At 58.6% G+C, this 27,414-nt stretch overlaps 1 protein-coding gene across 1 annotated transcript in view; it reads left to right on the top strand.

Moving 5' to 3' along the window:
- The window catches only part of TTLL11 (tubulin tyrosine ligase like 11), a 29,950-nt gene extending 2,941 nt beyond the window's left edge, over positions 1-27,009 (top strand). The window contains exons 3-11 of the mRNA XM_044439736.1: positions 74-176; positions 7,960-8,056; positions 10,533-10,666; positions 11,394-11,969; positions 13,559-13,654; positions 14,457-14,572; positions 24,370-24,615; positions 25,435-25,535; positions 26,711-27,009. Coding sequence (XP_044295671.1) covers positions 74-176; positions 7,960-8,056; positions 10,533-10,666; positions 11,394-11,969; positions 13,559-13,654; positions 14,457-14,572; positions 24,370-24,615; positions 25,435-25,535; positions 26,711-27,009 — 1,768 coding nt within the window. The remainder of the gene's footprint in view (positions 1-73; positions 177-7,959; positions 8,057-10,532; positions 10,667-11,393; positions 11,970-13,558; positions 13,655-14,456; positions 14,573-24,369; positions 24,616-25,434; positions 25,536-26,710) is intronic.
- The last annotated feature ends 405 nt before the right edge of the window (positions 27,010-27,414 follow it).

The following is a 27,414-nucleotide window of genomic DNA, read 5'->3' on the forward strand; positions in this document are numbered from 1 at the left end:
GCGCGGCGGCCCCGCTGCGCCCCGGGCGCCGGGCCGCGGGGGACTCCGCCGGGAAGCCCCCGGCGCCCGGCAGGAAGACGTGCCCGGCCGCGCCGCCCGTCACCGTCGACAGCTCCAGGGCGCGCACCTCGCTGGAGGCGCTCAAGCTCAGCCTGCGGCAGCTGCGCTGGAAGGAGGTGAGCGCGGGCGCGGCGCGGCGGGGCGCGCGGCCGCAGGCGGAGGTGGCGCGAGCCCCGGAGGGTTGCCGGGTCGGGGGCGGCCGGAGGGGCGAGCCCCGAGCCCGGCCTGCGCGCGGAGCCAGCCTTCCCGCCCCGGGGGCCTGCAGAGGCCGCTCCGGCGTCCGCCAGGCACCTGCTGGGGCTGATCGGTGTTGTAATCCGGCTCGACTCTGTCGCGGCGGGTCTGGCGGGGGTCGGAGTTGGGTCTCCGCGCGCGGCTGAGCTGAAGCCCTTCCCGGGCCGGGCGCGCCCCGCGGGTCGCCGCTGCCTCCGGCCCAGGAGGCGCTTCAGGCTCCGGCCTCCAGCGCCGCCGCGCCCGGTTTTCCGTGCACCGGTCGCGCAGCGCGGTGGCCCCGCTCGGGTGGCGCCGGGCCGAGCAGCCATCCGCGGCTGAGCGCAGCCGGTGCGTCTGGACGTGGGAACAGCGCGAGAAGGCGGTGGCTGCACCAGAGCGAAGGTCCCTTCTTTCCCGAATTGGGCAGCCACCCCCGCTCAGGGCACAAGGCCGGCCCCTTCCTCTTGGTAGCCCCGCCTCATCCGGTACACTGCTCTTGAACATGGAGGCTCGGTATAATTTGCCTTAAGGAAGCAGTGCAGGATCGGACGGAGGGGCATTTCGCGCCAGCCCGAGGCCTCTGGTAGGGCATGGAAGCAGGTGCGGCGATTGCTCCCCAACGGTTTGTCTCTGGGGACCTTCTGCCCCTCCCCTGTAGGCCCCATTTCCCTTCAATTGCTAGTGTTCTGCACACCCCCCATTAATTTGTCTAGTGCTCAGCGGAGCGTTTTCAACAAGTCAGTCCAGAACCGGCACCGAAGAAGCAAATTTCACCGTTTATCTAAATTCTGCAAACGGAGCAAAAGTAAATAGACGGTAAAATTTGCCTCCCTGCCTGTCATGTTATTTCCTCCTTATTTTCATAACTTATTTTGTCTCTCCAGTGAAAACCTGGAATCGCTGCTCTTCTTAGCTTCTGCAATTTAAGATGGGGCAAAATCACTGCCCACTCAAGCAGCCGATTTAGTAACTTGACATTTCAAAAACGGAGAAGAACGAACAGCTCTGGGGGCTGAGGACGCCTGCCGTCCGCTCTCTGCCCGCCCCCCTGCTCTCTCTGCATCGTGGGGCACAGTGGTGGCTGGTGCCTGCCCGGCTCTGTGGGGCAGAGACAGGGCCGCCTGCCCCTCGCTTGCTCCGGGCCGCAGTTCCTCTTGGGACGCGCCTCGTGCAGCCGGGTGGGCGGCCGTGGAGCAGGGGTGACGTTGGCGCAGGCAAGCACCACAAAGACGGGCCCCCCTCAGGATCGAGGGCAGGTCTAGCCAGAGGAGAAGGGGGACCCGGCGTGGCCGCAGCGTGTCCCCCCCCCCGCCCCCCGGTGTTCACAGTGCCTGTTGTGACATCACGACGGAGCACACAATGGCCTGGCCTGGCCCTCGGGTCCGAGAAGCAGGTGCAGAGTGCCGGCTGAGAGTAGCCGCTCTCGGCTTTCGTGCCCTCTGGGGGGGGGGGGCAGCCAGACACCCTGGGGGGGTCCGGGTTGGGGAATGCTGCCTGGGCGCGCGTGGCTCTGTCCCGGGGCTCATCTAAGCTGCAGTGGGAAGAGTCGGGGCCTCGCGCAGCCATCACCGGCGTCGCCCCAGAAGTGGCTCGTTTGCGGGAGGTGGCAAAGGCGGGGCAGCCCGGAAACTGCCCCGTTGGAGCAGCGCCGCTGTCGTGCGTTGTGCCAGCAGGGGCTCCTGCAGGACGCCCGTGGGCAGGCCGCGGCGTCTCCCTTGCCGGCTTGCCCTGCAGTCCTTGGCTGGCAGGGCCCGGCGGGCCCCGTTGCCATCTCTGCCCCGAAGGGAGTCCCCCTGGACCTCCTCTCGCGCTTGGCCTGGCCCTCGGAAGCAAGCCGAGCCACAGGGATGCTTGGGGGTGCTTCTGGAAGCCCGGCTGGGAAACTGGCACCCGTTTTCACGTCACACGCAGTGGGTGGATGAGGGACACCCTTGTGCAGTGCCGGGGACCTGATTCCTGGAGGGCACTGCACGGATGCTTGACGTGGTCGCGGAAGCAAGCCAGGTGGGGCCGGACCCCTGGAAACCCCATGCGTCCCCGCCCCAAAACGGGTTCCTCACACTTCCCTATCATGCCGATCGCCTTTCTTAAAAGATGAGTAATTCTGGTGGATGCTGTCAAATGTCTCCGGAATGATTTGCCCCTCGATGGAGCAAAATTTCTTTTAAAAATTCCTAAGGGCAGAGTGCCTCTGAGGCCCTGCAGAACAACTCTTCCTCCCAGGAGGAACATCTGTTTAAAAATATCAAGGCTGAAGCACCACGGAGCATGGGTCATGTGGCTCCTTTGCAGCAGGGGCGCTGAATCTCTCTCAGCCTAAAGGTCAAATTCCATTCCGGAAAAGAGAGCCAGTCCAGTGTGGCGTAGTGGTTAAGAGCGCGGGACTGGGACTCGGGCGATCCGGGTTCGAGTCCCCGCTCGGCCATGGAGCCAACCAGGTGGCTTTGGGCCAGTCACAGACTCTCAGCCCAGCCTACCTCACAGGGTTGTTGTTGTGGGGATAAGATGGAGGAGGAGATGTAAGGAGGGGAGGTGTTCCAGTGGTGGGTGGAGCCCAGGACAGAGGGGGCATGGCCAAGTGCCCCAGCACAATCTGCCCTTCATAGACCTATTTAGTAGAAAATAGGGACGTTTTCTTTCTGGCTTACAGAATCCTGTTTCGCCAAGTGCGTGGCTGGAGGTAGTTTTGGGTGAGTTCTGTGGACGTTTGGGGGTTTGACAATGCCACGTGCGAGGAGCTGGATGGTGGAAGGAGCGTATGATTTGAACCCGGGCCCGGTCTAGTCTTGGGGCACGGTTGCTCCGACCCTCTCCATGCCTCTCCGGCCCCTGCACGGCGCCAGCAAGAGGCACGGATTTGCTTGCCGAAAAGGTGCCCCGAGCAACGCTGGGGAGGGCTGCAGAAACGAGGTCAGCTAAAATGGGATTTCGTGCTAACCAAGCAGGCACTGTACGGACAGAGTCGCGGAAATCAGGCTAGCGGCAAATTATGCATGCGGGTGTAAATCAGACTGGATAACGCTTTTGAAAAGCCCTCTGCAGAAATCCTTTCGGAGCTGGATGACACCTTCATCCGCCATGTCATTTGCATGATATCAAGGGCTTAGCATAATTGCTCGGGAGGCTGAACGCTGTGCTGGAGCCGGGAGCGCGGCGGAGCGGGGCCCCGTCGGCCAGCAGGGGGCGCCCGTGCTTCGCCGAGACCGACTCCGCGCCCCGCCTCGGACCTGCCCGTTTCTTAGCCCGAGCGGCACTTTTTAGCTATTTGCAGAGCGCGCGTGTGCATCTCTGCACGGACAGCTGCAGCTTCCCGGATTTCAGGGCCTCTGCGAATGGCCAGCCGGTGCGGCCACCTCGAGATCTGGAGCTTTCTTCCCTAAAAGCAAAGCGAAAACCAAGCGTGTGGTCCCCATGGTTTAGGAACGCGAAGAGGCTCATTCAGGGCTCAGTAAGCACAGCCCCGCTGGACGACTGCCCCACTCTGCAGGAGGCTGGCGAGGGACCTTCACCAGGGGCCACGCGAACAAGCCCCTGCACCCCTTCCCGGCTCCCTCCCGCAACGGTGGCGCTCCCTCAGAAGTGGGGTGCAGCTCCACTAGCCCCCGGCGGCAGCTGCCGGTCCAGCTCCCCCACTTGGCCAGGGATGCAGTCCGCCTTTCACAGATGCGTCGCTTGGGTTTCTTCACGGAACTGCGCTTTCAAAGCCTTCCAGGCCGACTGAACCGGTCTTGTAAGGCATGCGATGAAGAGGAATGATCGAAAAGGTTTCCTGGCCAGTGGCTTGCGCAGCCCCTGAACCCTCAGGCCCACCGGCTGTGCAGCCGCTCGTCGAGGCCTCGAGCTCACGTGTGGGGCTGTGCAGGCACATTTGTGATGGCGGACGAGGAAGGGCAACTGTAAGCTCCCTGGGGCAAGGACCTGTCCCTTTGTGCTTTACGTTACTCAGCACCGAGCGCAGCAGCACCTGCTGCTGCGGGGAAGGAAAAGGGCATCGAATGCCATCATGGGCACTTAGGCTGAGGCGGAGCTAGGGCAGGTGTGGGCTGTGCCCAGGTGTGCACAGGTAAGGGGGGCAGGAGGAAGTCCTGCAGTCCTGCGCCTGGCACTTTCCTAGCAGCCGGCCTCGTGCAAGCCCACCGCCTCGCTTTGCCGGGCGGGGGCTGGCAGAGGGAGAGCGAAGGAGCCGCTCGCTCGCTTTCTGTGTACCTGTTGCCACAGCTACGATGGCCCCCTTTTAGCAGGGTTGCCACGCTGCTCGGCAAGCGACACCTGCCCATCAGCTCCTCGGCCTCTTGCCGTCCGCCCCACCTTCTCCCCTTTCTGATTCTCTGCTTCTCTAGTTCCATGAGGCCAAAATAAAGGAAGATAAAATACGGGTCCGTTTCACGTGAGGCATTCCAGCTTTCCCATTTCCCCGTCTGCAATCCGTGCAGAAGAGAGGATGGGGAGGCAGGGGCTTGGGAAGGGGCCGCGCAGGCCGTCGGGTCCGGCCCCCTGCTCAGCGCAGGCGAAAGCGTGGACTTCCGGGGTCTGCCGGCACTGCAGGAAAAAGGCAGGCCCTGAAAAACAGCAGGAAGCCGCTTCCAGCGGGTCATGGCTTGGAGCGTGTTTCCAAGCGTGCGGAGACGGCTGTTTCTTTCCCTTTCGGCACAGATGGGTAGCGCTCCCCATCCAGCCGCTTTCCTGCCATTCACCCTCGTTCAGTGTCTTTAGAAGCTTCCAGACAGAGGCGTTTTGGCCCGAGATGAGGGGAAGCGCAACTCGGGGAGGCATTCCTGGCTGCCGCCCAGTCAGCAACCTGGCCTTGCCCCTCAAGAGCCGCCGATGTAGTTCGTGGACCCGCTTTGTCCCTTTGTAGTTCGTTCAGCTGTTCTGCCGCCGAAGAGCCGCGTGGAGAATTCCTTCCCTGTGCTTGTTTCAGAATTAATTAGGTTGTAGCTTGGATAATCTGATTTGTCATGCTGTAGCGGGAGAAGAGCACTGAATGCTAATATTGCCGGCTTTCCTCTTATTTTCCTGGTGCTTTCAGGCGGCAAAAACGAGGGGCCGTCATCTCTCCAGTGTGATCTTGCTAAGGAGGGAACCGACGCTCCCTTTTCAGACTTTTATTACGCTCTGATGCCTTGGAGCATCAGGCCAGGATGTGATCTGAGATTCTGGCTGGGGCAGTGGCTAACCAGGCTCTCCTCGCCCACGATCGCAGGGTGGCATCCCTGCTTTTGTGCCCAGCGCCTGATGTGAAAGACGGAATAAGTCCCACTCCAGACGGTGGGGCAAACCTCCGCACGCACATGTCGCCATTGTGCTGGGCAATTTACGGCCCCCCAGATGTTCTGGCCTGCAAGTTCTATCATCCCTCACCATTGGCTGTGCTGGCTGATGGGAACTGTAGGCCAAACCTTAGACAGGGCCAGCTCAAAGCACGGCTTGCCTCTTTTCTGGAGACAGATGACCCCTTGGGTCTGGCTTTCCCCCACATTCAGTTGTTTTAAAGTCTTACTTTCTATCCATCTTGTTTGTGAGCGCACATGAGGATCTTGGTCCGTTTGTACCAGATTTAACTCAGGTGAAATTCTCACCCATCTGTGTGGGAAATTCAGTTTGTTTGTTTGTTTGTTTGTTTGTTTGTTTGTTTATTAGATTTTTCTCCTGCCCCATCATCCCTAAACCTCCCTGGGTGGGTTACAAGGAAAAATAAGCAATCAGATAAAATAACAAAATGCAATGCAACACTCATATAACCACCACGGATGGGATCACCTCATGTCCATCCACAGCCTTTATTAACGAGAGGAGCTTTCAGAAGAAAGAGTCGGTGAACCCAGTTCACTGCCTCCAATGCGGTGCAGCACGGGAGGCTTCCCGGCTTGCCACTTTCCAGCTCTGGGCGAGCGGGCGGCCTTTGGCGAGCCTCATCGCAGTGCCACAGGCCGCCACGCCGGGTGGTGTCCCAAGAGCACAGAAACATCCACCTGGGAGAAAACTGGGGAAGGGCTTTGCAACTGGATTGCTGCTGGATTGCTTTCTCGCAAATTAATCTTTTTTTCACACATTCCCAGCCGAGCATCTTTGCTTTCCTGCCTTCCTGAATAAAACAATGAGATGAGTCAGCTCTCTCCATCCTCTGTTGTTTTCTGTTGTGGGTGCCACCCTAGCCTATTAAGCAGGGGAGAAAGAAAGCATTCGCCCAATTAGCATGTTAATTACTTCCCTGACACACACACACACACACACACACACACACACACACACACACTTTCCCAAAGCCTGTTGCTGTTGCAATAATGGTTCTGATGCCTTTTAGTAAACAAATGGAAGTTCTAGTTCACAGAAAAGTTTTCAGAGTCTCTCTCCTTCCAGCCCACTTTGCGAAAGCGGCTCCCACACTGGCAAAGCAGAGCATTCTCAGCCGGAGGGCATTTCCCTCGCGAGTCCCTTCTGCAATGCTGCTTTTCCAGCGGTGGTGGACCAGCTACTTGGAAATGGGAATTTGGGGAGTTCAGAGTCGCCTCCTTGGGGAAGATTTCTGCTGTATGTGCCCTGAAGGGGCCGCTGCATCTTGGCATCTTGGCACGGGTGTCTTGTTTGTGTAGCTCTGTGTCTTCCAGTTGTTTGTGGGGGAAACATCTGTATGTTGTGGGGAGCAAAGCATTTTGGAATGAGTAGGGCAAAGGCCGCTTGACCGGATGGTGGACTTGACTCTTAAACAGATGATTTTGCAAGGCCGTTTTCAGCCAGCGGGCCGGTGTGCTGAGAGTTTGCTTTTCAAGGCAGGCTGGGATTCTGGAGCGTTTATGCCACAGGGACCTGGGACGGAAGCATTAAAAACGAGCTTCCTCTCCGATGAGAAATGGTCGCTTTTGGTTCGTTAAAGACGCAGTCCTAGGAAAGTTTAGACAGAAAAAAATCCACAGCTGCTGACATGGCTCCGCAGCACCTTTTTCTCTTAATACGCAGATTTTTGTGCAAATGTTTAGACTGATGGACTTCATGGCAAAATTTGGGGAAGAGTGGATTTCAAAGGGCTTTGGGGTCCGCACGTGAGAGATGGCTTCTGGTGCCAGCACAGTGTGAACAAGATGCATTTGTGCTCCATTTTTAATCATCGCACATATTCCGCATTTATTTATTTATCTAACCATCCTCTCACCCAGGATGCTCACGAAGTAGAGCAAAGTTCTCCTCTCCCGCTCTGTTTGAAGGCCACCACCGTCTTGGCTTTTACCATGGCCGCTATTCTCGCCCAGGCAGCTTCCTGGCTGCACAAGGCTTCGAACTTGGCTCCCCCGGCTCTAAATCCAGCACTCTCACTACAATCCCACCGTGTTTTCTGAATACGCCCTGCTCCTGTAGTCATCCTGTAGCGGAGGCCACCGCAATTCTGCACCCGGAAGACCCGAATCCTGCCGCCTGTCTAAACTGAGACAAGGTGGATGAGCACACTGGCGCAGGATTGAGGCCGGACAAGCACATGCAGAATCCTAAAAGGGGTTTAAAAGCGGGGGGGGGGAGGTGCCACTTGGAGGCAAAGCCGCCGTGCTCGGCCAGGCTCCCTCCCTCCCCAGCAAATGTGCAGGGGGGGGGCACAGAGCGGAAGAGCGGCGGGAGGGGCTAAAAGGCGGCGGGGTGGTGCTGGGCGCTTTCCTGGGGCTAAGTCGTCCCTCATCCTGGCCTTTCCCCCTCCAGTTCCCGTTCGGCCGCCGTTTGCCCTGTGACATCCACTGGCACGCCGTGTCGTTTCACGATAATGTTGTCTACTCCGGCCAGGTCAACAAATTTCCAGGTAATTGGATTTTGAGTTGCTCCTCAAAAGCAGGGCTGTGCAGGGAGGAGAGTCCCCTTCCCCTTCCCCTTCCCCTGGAACCCCACCTGCTTCCGTGTAGCACGTTCTGGAAGGACCCTGTGGAAGAGGTGGGTTGGTGACCGTCCTGGGAACGGCTGCCGATCCCGAGAGCCGCTCGCCTTTCCCTCCCGATGCTTCAGGGTGATGGGGACGGACAGGGCACTTCCCTCCCCTCTCCCCACACCCTGTCACTCCCCCAGGGAAATGGGGTGGGTCATTTCGGCAAGTGGGCAAGGAAGCTGGGGGTTGAAGTCGGCGCCAGAGAGGCATCTGGGGCGAGCCAGACGTATGTCCCCTGTTTCGAGGCTCGTGGTGCCTTGGCGAGCTCGGCCGGGTCAGAGCAAGGCCAGGGCAGTGCAGGGACGGCTCTGGGGGGCTGCGGCAGCACGGACCCCCCCCCCGCCCCCTTCCTTTGCAGTGTTGCAGTCCTGAAGTAGCCGGGTGGGGGTCCGCGGAGGGGGCAGCTTCAGCAATGCAAAGCCTTCTGGCTTGGCCCTGCACCCGCCTTTCAGCCCCCAAGGCCGCTGCGGATGGAGGCAAACCGTGGTTTCAACATGGGAACCAAACAGACAAACGATGCAGGTTACAATGTAATGGGAAATCCCCCAAAACAAAGGATTCTGAAATCTTGGGCAATAGCTGCACAGGCCGCCCTGCACGAGCCGGCCTCCCCGTTTTACCACAACGAAGCCAGAGGCTATCTTGCAGCCGTGAGTTCCACAGGTTAGGTATGGATTGTGTGAAGGGGGTTTGTTTTGCACCTGCTCCCGATCAGTTTTGTAATGCGGGGTTCTGGTATCAAGAACAGAGGGGAAGATGTTTCTGCGTCCAAGTCCAATTCACTGTTTAGAATTTTGTGCACCCCCCAATAGTTCTTCCAATCTTCCTGCATATATTTTGTTGTGGGCATGAAGTTGAACTCCCAAGTACCAAAACTAATTTTCCTGGTGTGACAGACAAGACTAATAAACGCTTGGCTCCTCTTTGCGGGGAAAAAGGATAATCAAAACACTTCCAGCTGACATTCCGATTGCTGGTTGTTGCTTTCCCGGGGAAAGGCGCGGAGAGCAGAGGTCCTCCGGTGGATTAATATGGAGGAATTTAAGTCAAGCCTTTTCTGATATCAGGGCTAGGAAACTTTTTAAAGCTGCCTTATTACTCCTTTAATCCCCACCTGGATCAGGCTAAGTAGAAGCAAAAGGCCAGGATATTGATTCATCACAGCACCTGGAATTCTTTTATTGCACTCTGAAAAAGAGCTGGGCGTTTTGTTCTGCAGGAACCGAGCGAGCGGGAGGGCCGTGCCCTCCCAGCTTAATTAAAGTCCAGAATTTAATTAAAGTCTGCTTGCTGCAAAGAGGGGGCGAGGTGGCCACCTCGTTTGCGGTGCCCGGCTTGCTTGGCCCCTGGCAGGCCCTCCCCCCGGCTTTCTCCCCCGTCTTGAGTAGAAGGGGAAATGCCTGAACTCTTGGGCTGCTTGGGAGTTTCTTGCAAACCTTCCTGATGCACAAAGTGGGGCTGGAAAACGTCAAGTGGGTGCCAGATGCTCCCCGAAGCAGCTACTCCTCCTGAATGAATTTGGGTGCTGTTTAAGACCTGTCGGGGGCCCTTCTGTATGCCACCCACCAACGGAAAGGGGCCTTCAATGGTGCCTCCTCCCCATGGGTGGAATTCTTCCCCAAATTAAGTTACACACATTTTTTTTTCAGTTTTTCACACTTATTTTCTTCTGAGCAGCCACTGTGCGATCAAAAGGCGCGCTCTGGATGTTATCTGAAGGTGCCGTCCTGAGCACATTTGGACAGGGAGAAGTCAAAGCGCTCCCTGCGTGCACCGGCCAGGAGGACTTTCCCCCGAGTAAACACACCCAGGGATGGTGCCTGCACGGGTTAGCTCCGCACCCCGTTCTTAATGTTATTTCTTTTCCTGATTCTGCTGTTTATGGTGCTTTAGCATTCCACCGTCTTTAAACCATTCTTGCTCCAAATTGTAGGCGACTTCCTTGTAGAAACACAGAAAAAGAGCAAGTTAGAAAGGTTCTCAGGGGCCATCTAGTCTGACCCCCGACTCCAGCCGGCTCTGCTCATGACATGCATTCCGTGTGCATGTCCAGCCTGTCCTGGGACATCCTCACTGATGGGACCTCAGCCACCTCCGTGGAAGCCCGTTCCATGCCCTGGGGGTCCTAACCGCCAGGAGGTATTTCCTGGCATCCACCTCGAACCTTGGCACCGAAGCGCCCGTTCCCCCAGCCCGGGCTCTTCGGAGATGCTGGACTGCAGCTCCCATCAGCCACGGCCGGCAACCGCCAGCACCAGCTGGCAAGGGCGGGCGCCGTGGTCCCGGCGCATCCGCCGCACGCCCAGCTGGGGAAGGGCTGCAGGGGGACTGAGCCGAAAGCCCTCTGCTCCCACAGGTATGACGGAGGTGGTGCGGAAGGTCTCGCTGAGCCGCGCTATGCGCACCATGCAGGAGCTCTTCCCGGCCGAGTACGACTTCTACCCGCGCTCCTGGATCCTGCCCGAGGAGTTCGTCGTCTTCCTGGCAGAGGTACGCGTGTCCCCTTGCCCCCCGGCACCTGCGGGGGGCCTTCCTGGTGGGGCTCTTTGAAGCTGGCGGCAGGCCGGGTGCCCCCCGGCATTGATGCTCGCCCTGCCCCACTTGGATCGGCGTTCCCCGCGCCGTTATGGGGTCTGCGAGCCCCACAGCCCGTCGCAGGCAGCATGCGGCTTTCCTTGCAAGGAGGCGCCCCTTGCGCGGCTGCCCGTTCTGAGCCACGTGCCTTTGCGCCCGGCCCGGCCTCCGAGCAAGCTTGGGCACCGTAGTTTTCAGCAGCTGCTGCAGCCTCCCCTGCATGGGCCAAGCGTCCCCAGCACCCCCCCCCCCTTGGTAGAAGGTTTGATGTGCCATTCTGAGAAAAACAGATGGCCGATCAAGCAGCCCCACATACGCTCGCCCGTCTGTGTTTGAGGGAAAAGTACCAGTTTCGTTACCAAACATCCTGTTTTATGCTGCTTCTACCGACACTGGAAGGATATGAAATTGCACCTCACGAAGCCCCACGAAGGGACAGGGGATGCAGGAGGGAGTTTGCACGATTGCGCGGAATGCTGCCTTTCCGTGAAACCTCCATGCCGCTGGCATCACGGAAGGGGCGAGGTGCCTGCGGAGGGGCGGGCCCGAGCCGTGTATTTTGCAGTTTTCCCACACTGTTTCTGGAGAGGCAACCTCTGAGTCCAAAGAGATGCACGGGGGTTTCAGCCTTGTTCCTTTTCAGGTGCATAAGTTCAAGGACTCCAACCCATCTTGGAAGCCCACCTTCATTGTGAAGCCCGACGGGGGCTGCCAGGGCGATGGGATTTACCTCATCCGAGAGCCCGACGACGTCTGGACGTCCGGAAACCTCCAGAAGAGGCCCGCAGTGGTCCAGGAGTACATCTCCAAGCCCCTCCTGATCGACAAGCTCAAGTTTGACCTCCGGCTGTACGTCCTGCTGAAGTCCTTAGACCCGCTGGAGATCTACGTGGCCAGAGACGGGCTCTGCCGGTTTTGCACGGAGCCCTACCAGGAGCCGACGCTCAAGAACCTGCACCTGTCCTTCATGCACCTGACCAATTACTCCCTCAACGTGCTCAGCGGGAAGTTCGTCCACTCGAACAGCGGCAACACGGGCAGCAAACGGACGTTCGCCAGCATCCTCGCGAGGCTGGCCGCCAGCGGCGTCGACGTCCGGAAGGTCTGGTCCGACATCGTTTCCCTGGTCATCAAGACGGTGATTGCCCTGGTCCCCGAGCTGAAGGTGTATCACCATTCCTGCATCCCCACGAGGAAGCAGGGGCCGTCTTGCTTCCAGGTATGTGTGGAATTTGGCAGGTTGCTGCCCTTGCAGGCCGGCCGTCCCCTCTGCACGTGTGCTCCGTCTTGCTGCTCTCGAGCCGGGGTAGGAAACTGGGCACCCTGCAGATGCCGCTGGGGTAAGGCTCCCATCGTCCACGAGCACGGGGCGCCGCTGCTGGGCGCTGCTGGGAATGCAAGGCCAGCTACTTCGGGAGGGGTTCTTCGCGCCTTCTCCGAAGGGTTGAGAGACGTCTTGGTGGCGGCGGGGCCCTCGCGTTCTTGCCCAAGTTCCCATTGGAGCCGGGTGTGGGGGAGCCCCCACAACGGGGACAGGTGATTCGGACAGGCCTGCTGGCCAGAGGGGGTCCCTTCAAGGCGGCCCCTTAGCCATCCTTGTGCAAAGCGCCCTTCCCTTTCCGCAGCTCCCTGAGGTGCCATCTCCCTTCGGGACCCCACCTCTCATTCCGATGGCTCTTACGGTCGGTCCTTCAGCCGGTGCCCTCCTGGAGCGCTTTCCCCGTGACGGGAAGCCACTTCTGCCATCGCTCCTGTGCTTCCCCAGCGCCTCACGCCCGGCTTGGTGTGGCCAGAAAACGGCTCCGTTTGGTTCTGCCGTGAGCGGATCCATTTTGCAGAAGTTTTCGCTGGCGACAGGGAGGTGCGGGGAGCTGGAGTCCCAGCGTTTGACCTGGCCTTTCAAGAATCGTGGTTCCGGCCGAGCCGGCCAGCGGAGAGCAGTTATTCTGTGCCCTCGCTCTGTCACTGGAAGCTGCCAGGGTGACAATTTCCCCATCAGTGGCTTGCGACCCAGTCGGAGAAGCCCGTCCGGGGCAGCCTGCTCGCCCTCTTGCCTCCACCAGAAGCCAGGCGCCCCGTCGAAAAGCCTCTTTTTAGCCAAATCTTGTGGGTGGGAAGCCGTGGCACAGCCTTCGCCGAGACTGTGGTGTTGTCCATCTCTCTCGCTATGCTGGCAGAGGCTGATGGGAGTGGTAGTCCAAGCCTCTGAAGGGCTCCAAGTGGGAGAAAGGCCGCCTTCGGTCTGCGCTTGCCTCACGGAGGCGGGCCGTGTGGCTTCCCCCATCCGACAGCCTGGTGCAGGCCGGGATGTGAGCTTTCTCTTACATGCTCCGGCCGCTTGGAAGGGGATTCCTCCGGTGGGTTAGCATTTCCCCAGTGTTTCGCCAGATGGGCAGGCCTCCCCCACAGAAGGCGCCTCTCGAGGAGGAACGTCTGCAGCAGAGGAGCATCGTCCGCGGTGCCGGCCAGCCGCCTCGTTTTCCTTGGAAGGATGCTCTGCGTGGGCTTTGGCACCCGGACAATGTTGTCTTCCGCTTGTACCTCTCCCGTGACTTCCTCCTGCCCCTTCGGACTTTGTCACTTTACTGCAAGAAATCTGTTAACGGCTGGGAAAGCTGGTGCCCCGTAGACACACTGGGCCACAACGCCCATCATCCCTGGCTATCCGTCATGTCGAGTATGGCTGTCTGGACCTGGAATTGAGAACATCTGGAAGCAACACCCGGCTTGCCTGTATCTGATGTGGGAAATTGGGGTGCGGGGTCAGTTTGGAAAGGGGAAGATGCTGCCAGTATCTCTTCTCCAAAGATTTTAGGGTTTGACATTCTCCTGATGAGGAACCTGAAGCCGATTTTGCTGGAAGTCAATGCCAACCCCAGCATGAAAATCGAGTATGAGAAAGAGGTAAGTCGCCTTCTTTTTGGCCGGAGCGTGGAGACACCTCGACGCCGCTTCCTTGGAAAGGCAGAGATGGAGTGCCAACCCCCAGGCTCCGGCCTGCCTGGGACGGCTTGGCGTTCATCCACAGAATCGCTAACCGGATGATCCCCTTAATAGTGGCTTTGAGTGTCGTTAGTGCTGCTGGTGGTTTTTAGATTGGTTGCGTGATGCCGTGGTTTTATTCTCTTTTTATCCTGGGCTCCATCTGCACTGCTTTTATTTTTGCTTGTTTCTGTTTGTGGGGCAGTGCAAACATACAGTCAGTAAGTTTATGTATTACTAAATAAACGCAAACATTAGAAAGGCCTCTCAAAGGGAGGCACGCAGTCTGTCTTCTCAAAGTAGCCAGAGAGGTTGGCTGCAGAAAGAACCAGTAACCAGCATCCCCTGCCGGGGGTCCCCAAGAGCTTGGCTAGTGATGGAAGGACCCCCCTCTTTCTTCCCATACTGAAGAATGGGCTTAATCCCCCTTCCAGTCCTTCTGCTTACCCTCCAAACTTTGCCAGGGGGAAACCGGGACCCGCAGAGACAGGGTCCACCGCTTAAAAGGTTTCCCACCGTCACGGGGACTCTGCCCCGTCCTGGAGGCTCCGTCCGGATGCCCTGGCTGAGGGCCTTTGAGGGGCCTCGCACCCGCAGTGAGTGGCAGAACCCCGAATTCACTGTCGGGGAGCTGTGCCCTGTTTGGGAGCGCAGCTGGGTTGTGTGTAGGCGACACGTGCAGAAGCCTCGGCGCATGACCAGCATCTCCTCCGGCTGTTTCAAGGTTTCTCCAGGAGTCACCCAGTGTGTCCCAAGCCCAGTGGATGAGGAGGTCAAGGTGGCCGTCATCCGGGACACGCTCCGGCTGGTGGATCCTTACAAGAAGGACGCAGAGGCTCTGTGAGTACCTTCTGGTTTTGCGTCCCTTCCGGGCATGTGCCGCGCTGCGCAGCTGGCCACCGAGACTCGCCTCGAATGCAAATGGCAGAATTGTGCCTGGGGCGGTCAAACTCCGGCATCGGCATCGGAGGCAGCGCGTTGCCTGACCCCTGTGCGCACGCTCGCTTCGCATACCCTTTCCCGCTCGAGATTCCGGGACTTGTTGAAGTTTCAACTCGTTGCCGCTGCTGTTCCCCCCTCTTTTTTGAATGAAAATGGAGTCCCTTTGAGTGGCGCAAGGTTTCTCAAGAGCCAAGTTCCGCATACGCTGCTGTATCTCTATTTTTGTGTGTTCTGGTTGTGTGTGTGTGTGTGGGGGGGTTCCCTTGTGTTCTGAGCTGGTGTGGGACCCATGCGGCCTTTTAAAAGCGATTGGGCAGAATCCACGGGGGGTGGGGGGCATCTTTCTTGCAAGACCTGGATAAATGGGAGGAGCCTCGAGGCAGGAGGCGGGGCTCCTCGCTAGTCCTCTTGAATTTGCAGAGCAGTCTAAGAGCACACGGGTAGATGCCCCGACGGCCTATTTCATTCAGAGCTCTGTTCCCGCAGGGCCACAAAGGGGAACTCACAAGCAGAACCCGAGTGCAAAGCAAAGAACCTCTTGCCCATGTTCCCCAGCAACTGGAGTGCACAGGCAGACTGTCTCAGGTGCTGCTGGGGGCACCGAGCTGTCAGGACGGGTCGCTGCTGCGGGCTTTTTCCTCCCTGCGTCTTTATAGCCGTCCACTTGGGGAGCGGCTGCCGCCTCGCGGGGGTGCAAAGTCCATGGTTTGCGCTATGTGCAGAAGGAGTTTCCGTTGTCTGTTCCGGCCCTCCTGGTGTCCAGCTTTTTTTCGTGGCTCCAGGTGCGAGAGCGTGGCTGCAGGAGAGAAGCTTGCTTACTGCAGTGGGGCTCCTCGGGGGCACATCGTGGCGGGCTGGACCCTTTCTGGCCCCGGCACCCACCGAAAGGTAGCGATCGAGGGCCCCGCTGCCCTCCTTCCCTACCTCCCGGCCCTGCCTGCATTTTCATTTTAATCATGCCCTCTCATATTGCATCCAGCGTCTTAGTCATTTGCACTTTCTGTTCCACACATTTCTGATTCCTGGGTGTCATCTGCGATTCTTGAAATCCGGCAGCAGCGCATTTGCATATCCATTCGGTACGAAAGCCACATGAGGAGGCTGGTGATGGATTGCCTCTCTCATCCTGGCTGAAATCTGTGGAAATCGCGTGGGGGAAACAAGGGAGAGAATAAACGTGGCCTTTCCAAAGGACACGCTCTCCCCCCCAGCTCCCCAGCAGCCAGCCGGCCGGCCCTGCCGTGTGGTCACCCACGGCTCCACATCTGGCCTGCGGGGGACTGGAAATAAGGCCACACGCGGAGGGACTGGGAGGACTGGCGTGATCCGGGCTTTGCGTTCACCAGAGAGGCTGCCTCCGGAGGAACTGGGCTGGGCTGTCCTGTCCCGTCCCGGCTGGATCTCTTCTCGGACATCCCAGAGTGCAGGACGGGGAATGCCGGCCTCCAATTACAAGAAGCCCAAATCTGGCCGGACGTCAGGAAGATCGCCCTGCCTGTCAGGGCAGCGCAGCCATGTGGCTCATGACCGAGGGAGGCGGTGGGCTAGCCGGGAGGTGCTCAGGAGCAGCTGCTAGGGATGCTTGTCCTCGGAGTCCTGCCCCCATCATCCCAGTGCTCGATTCTATGCACGTCTGTAGGGAACTGGGTGGAGAGGAGCTGCTTTTAGGAAGGAAACGAGGCGATGCCGAGCCCGCCAGCATTCGCGTCCTCCTCGAGGGGTCCGCGCGAACCGACTGCTCGTCCTGAGGTGCCCAGATCCACCCGGAGGATCCGCAGATGAGGGTGGGGGGGGTCCGGCTTGCGGGAGGCTGCTCCAAGCCCTCCCCACAGATCTTCTTTTGCATCGGCGAAATTACAGGGATCAGAAGAGGAAGCTGAGCTTGATGATTGCTCAGAGATGTTTTCAGAAAGATGAGCCACCGGGGCCGAGGGAGCACATGATCCCCGGAAGGCGACTCGGGTGGAGTTGGAATTTTAATTAAACACCTTCTTCTAAGCAGTGTTCAGAGCACAAGGTGGGGGTTTTGCTGCAGCTTCCTAAGCGAGTTGTGTGCCGTTAGGGCCTGCGGATGTTTCGAGAGGCGGCAAAGCGGCTTCCATTTGTTGGTGGCAAATATTGCGACGGTTTTTCTTTTTGTGTATTGAAAACTGCGGGCGAGAAGAGCAGACTTTACTATTCCTTTCGCGCCTCGCCCGCCTTCAGAAGGGGTAAAGTCAGTTACCAATATAATCAATAGATAAAATGTGCATTTTAAATCTAATTTTTAAGACATTAGAAAGCAAAACAGCGCAGGCCGACAATACAGCAGGAAACCGAGGCGGTCCAAGTCCAGCTGATAAAAGCGCCACCGGCAAATTTTGGGAGGGAGGATTTGGTGGCTTCGTGCAGGGACCCCGCTCGTGCCGGCGACCGCAGCTTTCTTTCCCTCTGCAAGTTCCCTCTTCGTCTCTCGCACAGCAGATGACGCTCGGAGACAGGGACGGAACGGACGGCCGTTTCCTGCATGCGGAGAAGCCCCCGCTGCCGTCCCCCCACTTACGCAGTTCAGGCGGTGGAGCCGGCCCTGCCCCGTCCATTTCAGGCATAATTTATCCCTCAGTTCTCAGCCCTGGGCAGGCAGCGGCGCTTGGCGGTTAAATGAACCGTGTTCCCTTGGGACTTCCCGGCGCCGGGATCAGCCGAGGCGGCTCGTCGCTTTGCTTTGCTGCTACGAACTGTCTCTGGCCCCCGGCTGCCGGCCCCGACTCCCCGCCACGCGGTCGGCACCTCCGTGGCTCCTTCCAGACCACTCACCTGCTTTGGCCTTGTGGACTGACAGGTCCCGGGATCTGGGGCCACAGAGCCTTTTCCTTGCAAAGCCCCAGCAGGACTAGCCCAGATCCAGCAGGCTCCCGGCCTGTTTTCAACCCCAGGAGCTGTCTAAAGGGGTGCCTTCTCATGGCGTTCTTCATCGGGTCGCTGGCTTTCTCTCCTGCTCTTGAGCTGAAAGGGCCCCAGAGCACCTTTCACAGATGAGGGATGGGATGGCTGCTCCCCACGGGCTTGCAAGCTGAAAGGCACGGCACGAAAGGAAAAGGGATGGGAGAGGAGGAGGAAAAGAGCAAAACGCAGGTGCCGGTTTCCTGCTCTCGGGGTTCTTGTGGGTGTTCCTTCTGGCAGGGAGGCCAGGCCAGACTGCCTGAAGCTGTTCCTTCCTTGCGATGTCTGAGGCCAGGCTGGTCTCCCTCTCGCTCGGATGCTTTGCCTGGGAGGCGGCGGGGGGTGTGGCAGTCCCCTGGGGCCTTTGGTCCTTCCTCCGGAGCCGCAGACTGGGGCAACCGCCAGGTTTTTCTCCCCAGCACCTGGTGCCCAGACTGGGTCTGACTGTGGAGGCTCCATTTAGCTAGTGTGGCTGGCAGAGGGCAGTCCGCCTTCCCCCCTCCACGGACGTGGCGAATGTAGAGGAAGGGCGGAGGGGGCCCTCGGCGGGAGCTTGCGCCATCCCCAAAGCGGCACCCGCGGTGCCTTCTGTCGCCAACATCCTCCGGCGTCGGTTCAGCAGCCCTTCCTGGCTTTGTTTACGATCTCGGCCTCCCAAACGGCTTCAGAGGCCCCAAGAAACTCCATCGCAGGTGGCGGCTGAAGCCCTTCTCTTGCGACTGGGAAAACCTCCTCTTCCATTAAGTATAAATTAACTTAATCACCAGGAATGGGAGACAAAGCAGCTATAAGCTCCCCAAAGCTTCAGTCAAAATTAAAGTTCTATTTAAAAACCCAGTTAGTGTTTTTCAAGAGCTCGGCTCCCCCCCGCGCCGCCCGCCCTCGTTTCAGAGAGGACTCCTCATGTTTTGCAGAACTGAAATGGTAGATATTGGAACACACCTGGAGCGAGTGGAAAGGTGCCGTGCGTGGGCGCCCGTGGCGGGTCATGTGCTAGCGAGCGAAGGGCCAGTTCGCGATTCTTTTAAACGCAGATGGGCCATGCGTGTCTCAGGCGAAAGGTGTTTTTGCTGTTCAAGAGTTTCTCACGCCTGTTCCCAAACGGAAGTGTAAATCTACACAGGTTGCAGAGCCTGGCAGCGCTTGGCAGAACGGCTGCCTAGCGTCCCTCGAGATTTCCGCATTTCCAGAGAAGTTCTGCGAGGCTCCAGTTGCTGCCGCCAGTTTATAATTTCCATAGCCCCCAGACCTGGGCTCTGAGCGGCCCGTCCCTGCCTGTGATCCGAGGTGCCTCAGTGGCACGGGATGCTCACAAACGCTCTGCAGGTTCTCGGTGAGGGAAGACGAGGACTCGCCTGCCACAGAAGGAAGCCACGAAGGATCGAGGAGCAGGGTGGACCGGGTGCCGTTGATGGGACTGACTGGGATGTGTGGGGGAGGGTGGCGGAGAGGAAAGAGGAAGAGGGCCGTGCCATCGGGTGCCCAGATGGGGCGTGGTTGAGCCGCCGCTGAAGCTGACAGGTGGCGCTCGGCCACTGAAGCCGCCTGGGCCTCCAGGGATGAGGCTGGGACAAGCCACGTGCCCAGACTGCAACCCGTTCCTTCGAGGGGAGCGCAGCCCCATCCAGCGGGTTGGATTCCCTCCACCTGGGCAGGAGAACCGCCCAGTAACAGTGTCTGGCTCTTGCCTGGATTGAGCATCTGCCCAGGGAGCCATCGCCCAGCCCAGGGTTGCAGTCCGGCCCTTCTGGGACCCAGTCCGGCCGGCAAGAGACGAGGCCGGTGTTGTCTGGTTAGCTTCTCCAACGCCCTGGCCCCTCAGGGAGCGGCACTCCCTAGCTCAGCCACAGCGGGCAGGCAGAGCCCTCTCCGTCAGCACGAGGGCCAAGTCGTCCCAAGGTAGGTTAGGGGTAAAAAACAGGGTGTCCTGGCAGGGTTTCGATGGTTGGAATGTGTTTGGAAAGGGCAGAAATGGTGAGCAGCGCAGAAAAACCCTCTCAAGGGGGGCTTTTTCAAAATGGCCCTCTGTTCCAAGGAACTGTGGCCCTATATTAGGGTTAGGGGTGTGCACCAGGGTAGGGTTAGGGTTAGGAAAACGAGGTGTCCTGGCATGGATTTGATGGTTGGAATGCGCTTAGAATGGGCAGAAATGTTGAGCTGCGCCGAAAAACCCACTCAAGGAAGGCTTTTAAAAAATCCCATTTTTTTCAATGGAACTTGATCCCTATTTTAGGGTTAGGGGTGTGCCCCAGGGTAGGGTTAGGGTTAGAGAAATGAGGTGTCCTGGCATGATTTTGATGGTTGGAATGTGTTTAGAATGGGCAGAAATGTTGAGCTGTGCAGAAAAAGCCACTCAAGGAAGGCTTTTTAAAAATCGCATTATTTTCAATGGAACTTTAGCCCTATATTAGGGTTAGGGGTGTGCCCCAGGTTAGGGTTAGGGTTAGGAAAACGAGGTGTCCTGGCATGATTTTGATGGTTGGAATGTGTTTAGAAGGGGCAGAAAGGATGAGCTGTACAGAAAAAGGTACTCAAGGGAGGCTTTTTCAAAATCGCCCTCTCTTCAGTGGAACTTTTGCCCTATATTAGGGTTAGGGCTGTGCCCCAGGGTAGGGTTAGGCCAGTGGTGGTGAACTTATGGCAAGCAGGCCACAATGGGCATGCAGAACCCTCCCTGTCAGCACACGGGACAGGCCACCTCAGCATCACCCAGCAGCTGAGCATCGGCTAACAGCGCACGTAGGCGTCAGGCGCACGCTTGGAAAGGAGTGGCGGCGCCAGGCGATGACTCATTAGCCACAACTCATCTGAGCTTTCGCGTGGCCGGTCAGTGTAGTGCCAAGGATATACATATATTTGTTTCGACTGGCTGTGATTTATTTCCTCTAAACTATAACCTCAGTTTTCAGGTTTTCCTGCAGAGCTGGCACTTTGCAATGAATCAGTGGGTTTTGGGTTGCAGTTTGGGCACTCGGTCTCTAAAGGTTCGCCTTCACTGCCCTGCATGGCTGCCCAGGAGGACTGCTGGCATATTGCAACCCCTTGAGCCCCACTGGAGATACCATCCAGACCCAGGACGGCCCGGGACGGTGGTGGGACAAGCCCGCCGTCGGCCTGAAGTCACACACCACCCCTCTGGCTCCGCGAGCATTTGTGCTCCGACTGCTGCTGGCTCGTTTCCAGCACTTTCCTGATCACACCACACTGGCTGGCTTTTTATTTGGAGACGTCACTGCTGGGGCTTGCCCCAGTGCCGCGTTTCCCGGCCTGCCGGCGCTGCTTGCTCTTTGTTTTTCTTGTTTCTCTGCTTTGTTCTCTAACGGCAGAACATCAGATGAAGCACAAGCTACCAATCATTCTGCTTGATGAACCAGGAACGCTTGCAGTGCAATTATCTAATCTGCAGGTATTTAAGGCGTGAGCGAATGCAGCGCTGTGTCCCTCTTGGGCTTCCGTCCGCTCTCCGTGAGCCCTTGGACCACCCACGCTTGTTGGGTTTCGTGTAGAAATTTGGATCGGCCCTGGACTGGGATTGGCCTGTCCTGGTGTCCCAAGCCGTTGGGAATCATGTGCTTGGATCCGGGATGCTGAGAGATTCTGGAGGACGGCAGTTTCGGGAAGGCTGCTGTAGGCCTACGGCTCCGTACGGGATTTGGTCTGGGGGTGGGAATCGGCTGGCTTCGCTCCCCAGACTCCGACCTGCTCTCTTTCTGTCCGGTCCACCTGGCGCCTGGTTCTGGGGGTGCCCAGCAGAACGCGAGAGGCAGCAGGGTCCTCCTCCTGCACGTGCAGCTTGGGGGTGTTGCGTTCTTTCTGTGTGCTCGGTCCATTCTGTGCAAGGATTACGGATGTGGCGCGCTGGGCATAAGGGAGTCCCCAGAGTCCCCCAACGTTCAGGACTGGATCTCGGCTCGGCCCACTGGGCAGGACCACGCACGGGGAAGAAGTCAGGGAGTGCAAGAGAGTCGGGTTTCGGCCTCCTCATCCCTAGCCTGACCACCCACGTGCTTTCGACAACAGCCCGTGCCCGCACGGCATGGTTCAGCACCATGGGCCATGTGGTCCCAAACACCTGGCGAGACCTGGTCGCCTCTCCTGCTCCACGTCCTCACCTAGGCGAACGCTGGCAGGGGATTCGGGGACCGCTGGTCCTTGTCCCCAGCCCAGAGTCCCTGCCAGAGCAAGGTTTGCCTGTGCAACTCAAGAGCTGATCGTTCCCTCTTGCATTCGGGTGACAGGTCCCCGATTAAGAGTTGAGACCCCACCCCCGGCCCCCCAACATGAAATATCCTAACTGAGCATTTTTTGTCTGCGCCGCCGCACTGGCAGCTCGGTCCTCTGTCAGGCTTTGAACTTGACGGCTGCTGTTTGGCCCTCCAGAGCTGTAAATCTCGAAGCCTTTAATTAGCAGTTGGAAATGCAGCCGAGGGAGGCCAGCAAGAGTGTATTCGCATAAAGATTAAGGCCGCTGAGAATGAAGAGGATCTGGTGCAGACAGGGGGAAAACATTAATAAATTAGTAAGCATGTATAAAAGATAAAACAGCCATTTGGATTTTTATAAGCTCTGCTCAAATTGAAATTCTGTGTCTCCCCCTCCCCACTCCACATTCCTTCATCCTCCTTTAAAAGTTGCTAATATTTTCTTGACTGGAGATGCCTTCGGAAGAGAGCTCTGCCGTGAGTTGCAGAATCGGAGAAACGAATGTATCGGGGTCAGAGATGAATATGTAAGCCAAGCTGTGCGCTTCGTTCCAAGCCCCTTCCTCAGGGTTGACCTTTCCTTCACTGTGCCGGTCGGAGGATCTGATTCTGTTGGGCCGGCGACGCGCGGATGCCGTTCCCCCCGGCCTGGCCTGTGGGCTGGTGTGCCCCTGCAATTCTCCGAGCCCTCGAGCAGCTTCCTGGCTTGCCCTTTCTTTAATGTTTGCAGGCAGAGCCTCGGAGTGGAGCAGAGCAGGGGCTTGTGAGGATTGTCTTTTGATCAGCATTTACCCAAATTTGCAACATCCTCCGGAGTGGGCGTGTAAAGCATTTGAGGTTGAAGAAATCTGAATGCAGGAGAAACTGGAAATGATAGGCGTGTCCTTCCAGGGCCTTGAGCGCCTTCCTCTGGAATCCCCGTGTATCCATGATGCCAGTGGGAGGCCTTTGAACAAATTTAATAAATAAATGCAACACATAGATCATAGTAGTTCTTAAGTAGGACCTCCACCTTTCTTCTTCCTCACCTTTAATAGCTACCTGGCCAGCCAAGGTCCTCTTCATGCTTGGAAGAGCTGCACCTGTTGAATTTCACTGGTATAGATGGGTGAGAATTTTGTTTCCGTTCAGTTTTCGTGCATTGACTGACATCTGCAAACGTTCCTCATATTCAGAGGAGAAGCATCAAAAGTCCAAATGTGGGGAAGAAGCGGAAGCGGCTAATTCACTTCCTCCTTGTGCTAAACAACAAGGGAACCTCACAAAAGTGGCATCTGCAGACAAAGAAAGCCATTAATGTTGCAAGCTGCCCTGAGATGTTAGACGTGAAGGACGGCATATCGATGCTTTAAATAAATAAATCTGAGGAAGAAATTTTCCAGGGGTTTGCAGCTTTCACCCACCTGCTTAGGAAACTGGGACGCCTGGGGGCTGTAGGGGCAACGGGAGGGCCTCACTCCCTGTCTTTCCCAGGATGCGGCTGGGGAGGCTGTTCTGGGGGAGGAGAGCCCAGGGGCTGCCAGGCCAGGCCAGGCCAGGCCAGGCCATCCCCCCTCGCTTTCGGGAACCCCATTTATCTTCTCTGTGATGTTTTGCCTTGGAAGAGGAAACCCCTTTGATTCAGTCCAAATCTTGCTTTCCGCCGGAGCCTTGGAGGCAACTGGGCGGGTGCCCGTGGCAGGCGGCTTCGCACGTGCCGAAGATGCTCCGTTTCTCGGGAATGAGGGCGAGCAGCTTCTGCTTCTGTGAGCTGCATTTAGTGGAAGCTTTTAAAAATCAAAGGTGCTTCAGGTGTGCGGGGGGAGCCTTAGGAGCTGCGTTGCGTTGTGTTGTCCGCGTTACCCAGATGGCTGATTTGGGAGTGGAGGGAAAGCCCCCCAGGGACGTTTTGCTGCCAGGAACGAAAATGAGCCCTTAACATGGCGAAGATCTTGGTTGAGCTCCAGCTTCATCTCTTTGCGGGGTGCCTGGCCTGGGCCTCCTTGGCCCGAGCCCCGATTCCGCATGAGTGCCTCTGCTGAGCAGGCCATCTGGACGTCTGTATCGCCCCGAGTGATATTTGGAGGTTTCTGCTTCTCCGAGTGCAGACAGACTGGCCGAAGCTGCACCGAGGCCGAGACGACTGGTCTCGCTGGATTCTCGTTTCCCTTCACTCCCCTCCTCGGCTGCCGCTGCTCTTTACCGGCTGGCCCTTTGCTTCCCATTGCGAGTCTCTGGGGAGGGTCGTGCCCCTTCACGGAGACAAGTAAAGTAATATTTGAAACATCACGTGAAATATACGCAGAATTTGCCCCAGGGCACCCGGCTTAAAGGGGTCCTCCCTGTCCTGGGCCGTATCCACGCTCTGTCTTCCTCCTGCTTTGCCTCGCTCAGAATGGTTTCTCCTAAGCCCGAGTAAATGTTTGCGCCCGGTTTCTTCTCTAAGTCCTTGAAAATGGGTTTTTGAAACCGCGAACACGGGCAGGATGCTAATGGATGGGCACAACCGCTTCTCCGGGGAAGTGGGGGGAGCGGGGGGGGGGACAAACAGGGCATGCTAATGCATTTCTGGTGTTGCTGTTTGGACTGCAGCGCCGAGGCGTCGCAGGAAAACGAGGACTTGCTTGAAGAAGGGTTTGTGGAAAAACTGGAGCTGGGTGGCAGCGAAACGCCGGAGAGCAGCATCCCCACGTTCTCCTTGAAGCAGGTCTTTCCGAAATACGCCAAGCAGTTCGACTACCTGCGGCTGGTGGACCGGATCGCCACGCTGTTCATCCGCTTCCTGGGTGTGAAAGGGACGACTAAACTGGGACCGACCAGTTTCCGGACGTTTATAAGGTGAGGACCTTGGCGATCTTGCAAGACAGTGACCCGGAGTTTGGTCCCGGGTGCAGCCTCCGTGTGCTCCTTCCCCCACTTTGCCAGGAAAATTTCGGGGTGAATCGGTGGCTCTGTTGCCTGCCCCCTTTCTCAGTCTGCTCAGAGCGGATCCGTCGGGGGGTTTCTCTCTCATGCGAGGGCTTTTATCCACTTCTGGAGCACGGAGAGGATGCGGGGAGGGCTTGCTTCCTCCGGTGTCACATTGAAATCCGGCGTGGTGGTCCCACGAGGTGGGATGACGGGGGGATTCCAGAGAAAGAACGAAGGCCCTGCTTTGCCCGGTGCATAAACTGGGGGATTGGCTCCCGCAGGAGGGAGTCCCAGCCGCTGCTTGGGGTGGCTTTTGAAGGGGGTGCGGCAAACGCATGGGAGGGGAGGAGGCCGTCCGTGGCTACTAGTCCTGGGGCCTGCATGTTGCGTCCACCAGTTGCTGGGGAACATGGGTGGCAGAGGTCCAGCAACGGAAGTCTGGGCTGGATGGACCTGGGAGGGCGTGACAGCCAGGCTTCCTTAATTTGCGCTTCAAACGCTGAACTTAAGCAGAAAGGTGCTGGAGCGTCGGCCGTGTGCCCCCCGCCCCACCTCGGCAGGGCAGCCCTGAGAGCACAAACTAGGCGCTGGGGCTGGAGGGGGCCCTGCGCCCCACCCTCGTGCTGGCCCAGGTGGTTCAGGCCGGGACCGCCCCACCTGCCTGCGGGGAGCCGCTGCGCCCCACCGGCGCTTCCCCAGGATCCCCCGCCTCCGCTCTGGCCCCACGTCTGTCTTCCACCCCGGCAGGAACTGTAAGATAAACAACAGCGGCTTCAGCATGGCTGCGGTGGACATCCTGTACATCGACATCACCCGGCGGGGCAGCGGCCTGGAGCAGCGGGACGCAGGTGAGCCCGGCCCCGCGCGGTCCGCAGGGGGTGCTGGCAGGGGCCGGGGGGGGGGGGTCTGCAGCGCCCCGCTGTGTGTGGGAGCGGCGGGCCCTGGGATCGGGCATGCGAGGGGCCCGTTGGATCATGGAACCCGTCAGGTCCTCGTGGCGGCGGGCATGACCTGCTGCCCGGCGCTCACCCGGGTTCGAGTCCTCACGCCCCTTCAGGACTGAGTTTTCTTGCCTTCGGGAAAGCCGAGCCCTTGCAGAATTTTGCTAAGGTATTTGCAAATCTAGGGGAACAACGACAGGCTATTAAAACTTCCCCAGTGCTGAAAGAAGTTGGCGGAAGCGCTCAACTTCCGTGTTTCATTAGTAAGTACCAAAATTGATAGGCGGGCAGAGCAGCCGGAAGCTAATTTTTCACGTTTATTGCTTCAGACGCACATTGCCATCTGGCCTATTGTTAATTCTCTATTAGCGCTTGCATTCGGTTTGCATCTTAAATTGCTGCAGATAAGCGGGGTCTGTTGTTCCTGGGACGCTGCTTAGCCCCGATTTGTGTGTGTGTGTGTGTGTGTGTGTGTGTGTGCGTGCTTTGTTTATCAGCACTGTGTCTTTGTTTCGCTGAGCCGAACAGGCGTGAAGCAAAATATTTATTTACACGGCATTCGGGGTAGCCGAATCCTTCCCCGCTCCTTCTGCGAAAACGGCCTGCCTTCCTCCGAGCCACACCGAAATGCAGCTGCTCTCAAGTTGCCTGGAGTCTTTCCCCAGGCTGGAGGGCACCTTTCCTTGCCCGGATGCATGCTGCTTTTCGACAGCCGGCACAGGGTGCGGGACGGAGGGTCCAGACCCCTCCGGCTTTCCCCTGGCTTGGCACTGGCTCCCTTTTCCCGCACACGCACCCTGCTCTGAGGCCCCATCCTGGCTGCCCGCCAGGATCCCGTCAGCCGAGGGAGGTAGCCGGTTCCTGTCCGCCAGGCCCTGCGCAGCCCCAGCCGCCAGATCCCCTGCCCGGGAGACCCCTCTCAGCTCTGAGGACCCCTCCAGATCGGGACGGGCAGGCCGGGAGGTCCGCGTGGGTCTGCATTTCCCCTGCAGCGACGGCCAGAGGGAAAGGGGAGGCTTGGCAGCTTCCGAGGATTTCTGAGGACGAGCTGCACCGTTTTTTAAAACGAATTCGCCCTGCAGAAGTGGGCTGTAGCCAGATGTCAGTGGCAAGGATGCGGATTCCTGTGGGCTCAGGCCCCGCCTTGTCCCCGTGCTTTGCCCCCTTTCCTGGCGGGGGCCTCAGGGCTCGGGGCCCATGGGGGCTGCCCCTGCTCGCTCTGGCGCTGGTTTGCTCCTCCAGCTCCTGCCCCGTCTGTGGATCACGGCTCTTGCTGGGCCGGGCGAGACCGAGCCGGGCGGACAGGCCCTGGAGCGGGAGCTGCGCCGGGAAGCCCCCCCAGCTGGATGCTGCTGCCTGGGATGCTGGGCCGGACGGGTAAATCATTCCGGGCCCGCCATGCCAGGGCTGGGAATATCCCGACAGGACGGTCCGCGGGGGCCCTTCGGGGAGCTGGCCACCCCGCTTGCCCTCCTGCCTGTTCGTGTTAGCCGTACCCCCCCTTCTCCCGGTGGGTAAGCCTAGGTGGCCGCACGCGGGTCCCAGGCGGCCCCCCTCCAAGCTCCACCACCCCAGGCCTGCTCAGCATCTGCAGCCCGGATGCCGTGCGCGCCTTCAGGCCACGCCATGCGGGTGCTGCTGCTTTTCCTTGCGCGTGGCCAGAAGGTCCGGCGATGCCGCGGGGCCCGGCAGCCTGGCCTGCGAGCGCCGGTGTTTGGCGGTGGTCGCGCTCATGAATTGGCTCCCCGGGTGTGGGAGCTTGGGCGCTGTCGTGCTGCGGCCCCAT

The sequence above is a fragment of the Varanus komodoensis genome, unplaced genomic scaffold (genome assembly GCF_004798865.1).
Source record: "Varanus komodoensis strain SLA01 unplaced genomic scaffold, ASM479886v1 scaffold36, whole genome shotgun sequence".
NCBI lineage: Eukaryota > Metazoa > Chordata > Lepidosauria > Squamata > Varanidae > Varanus > Varanus komodoensis.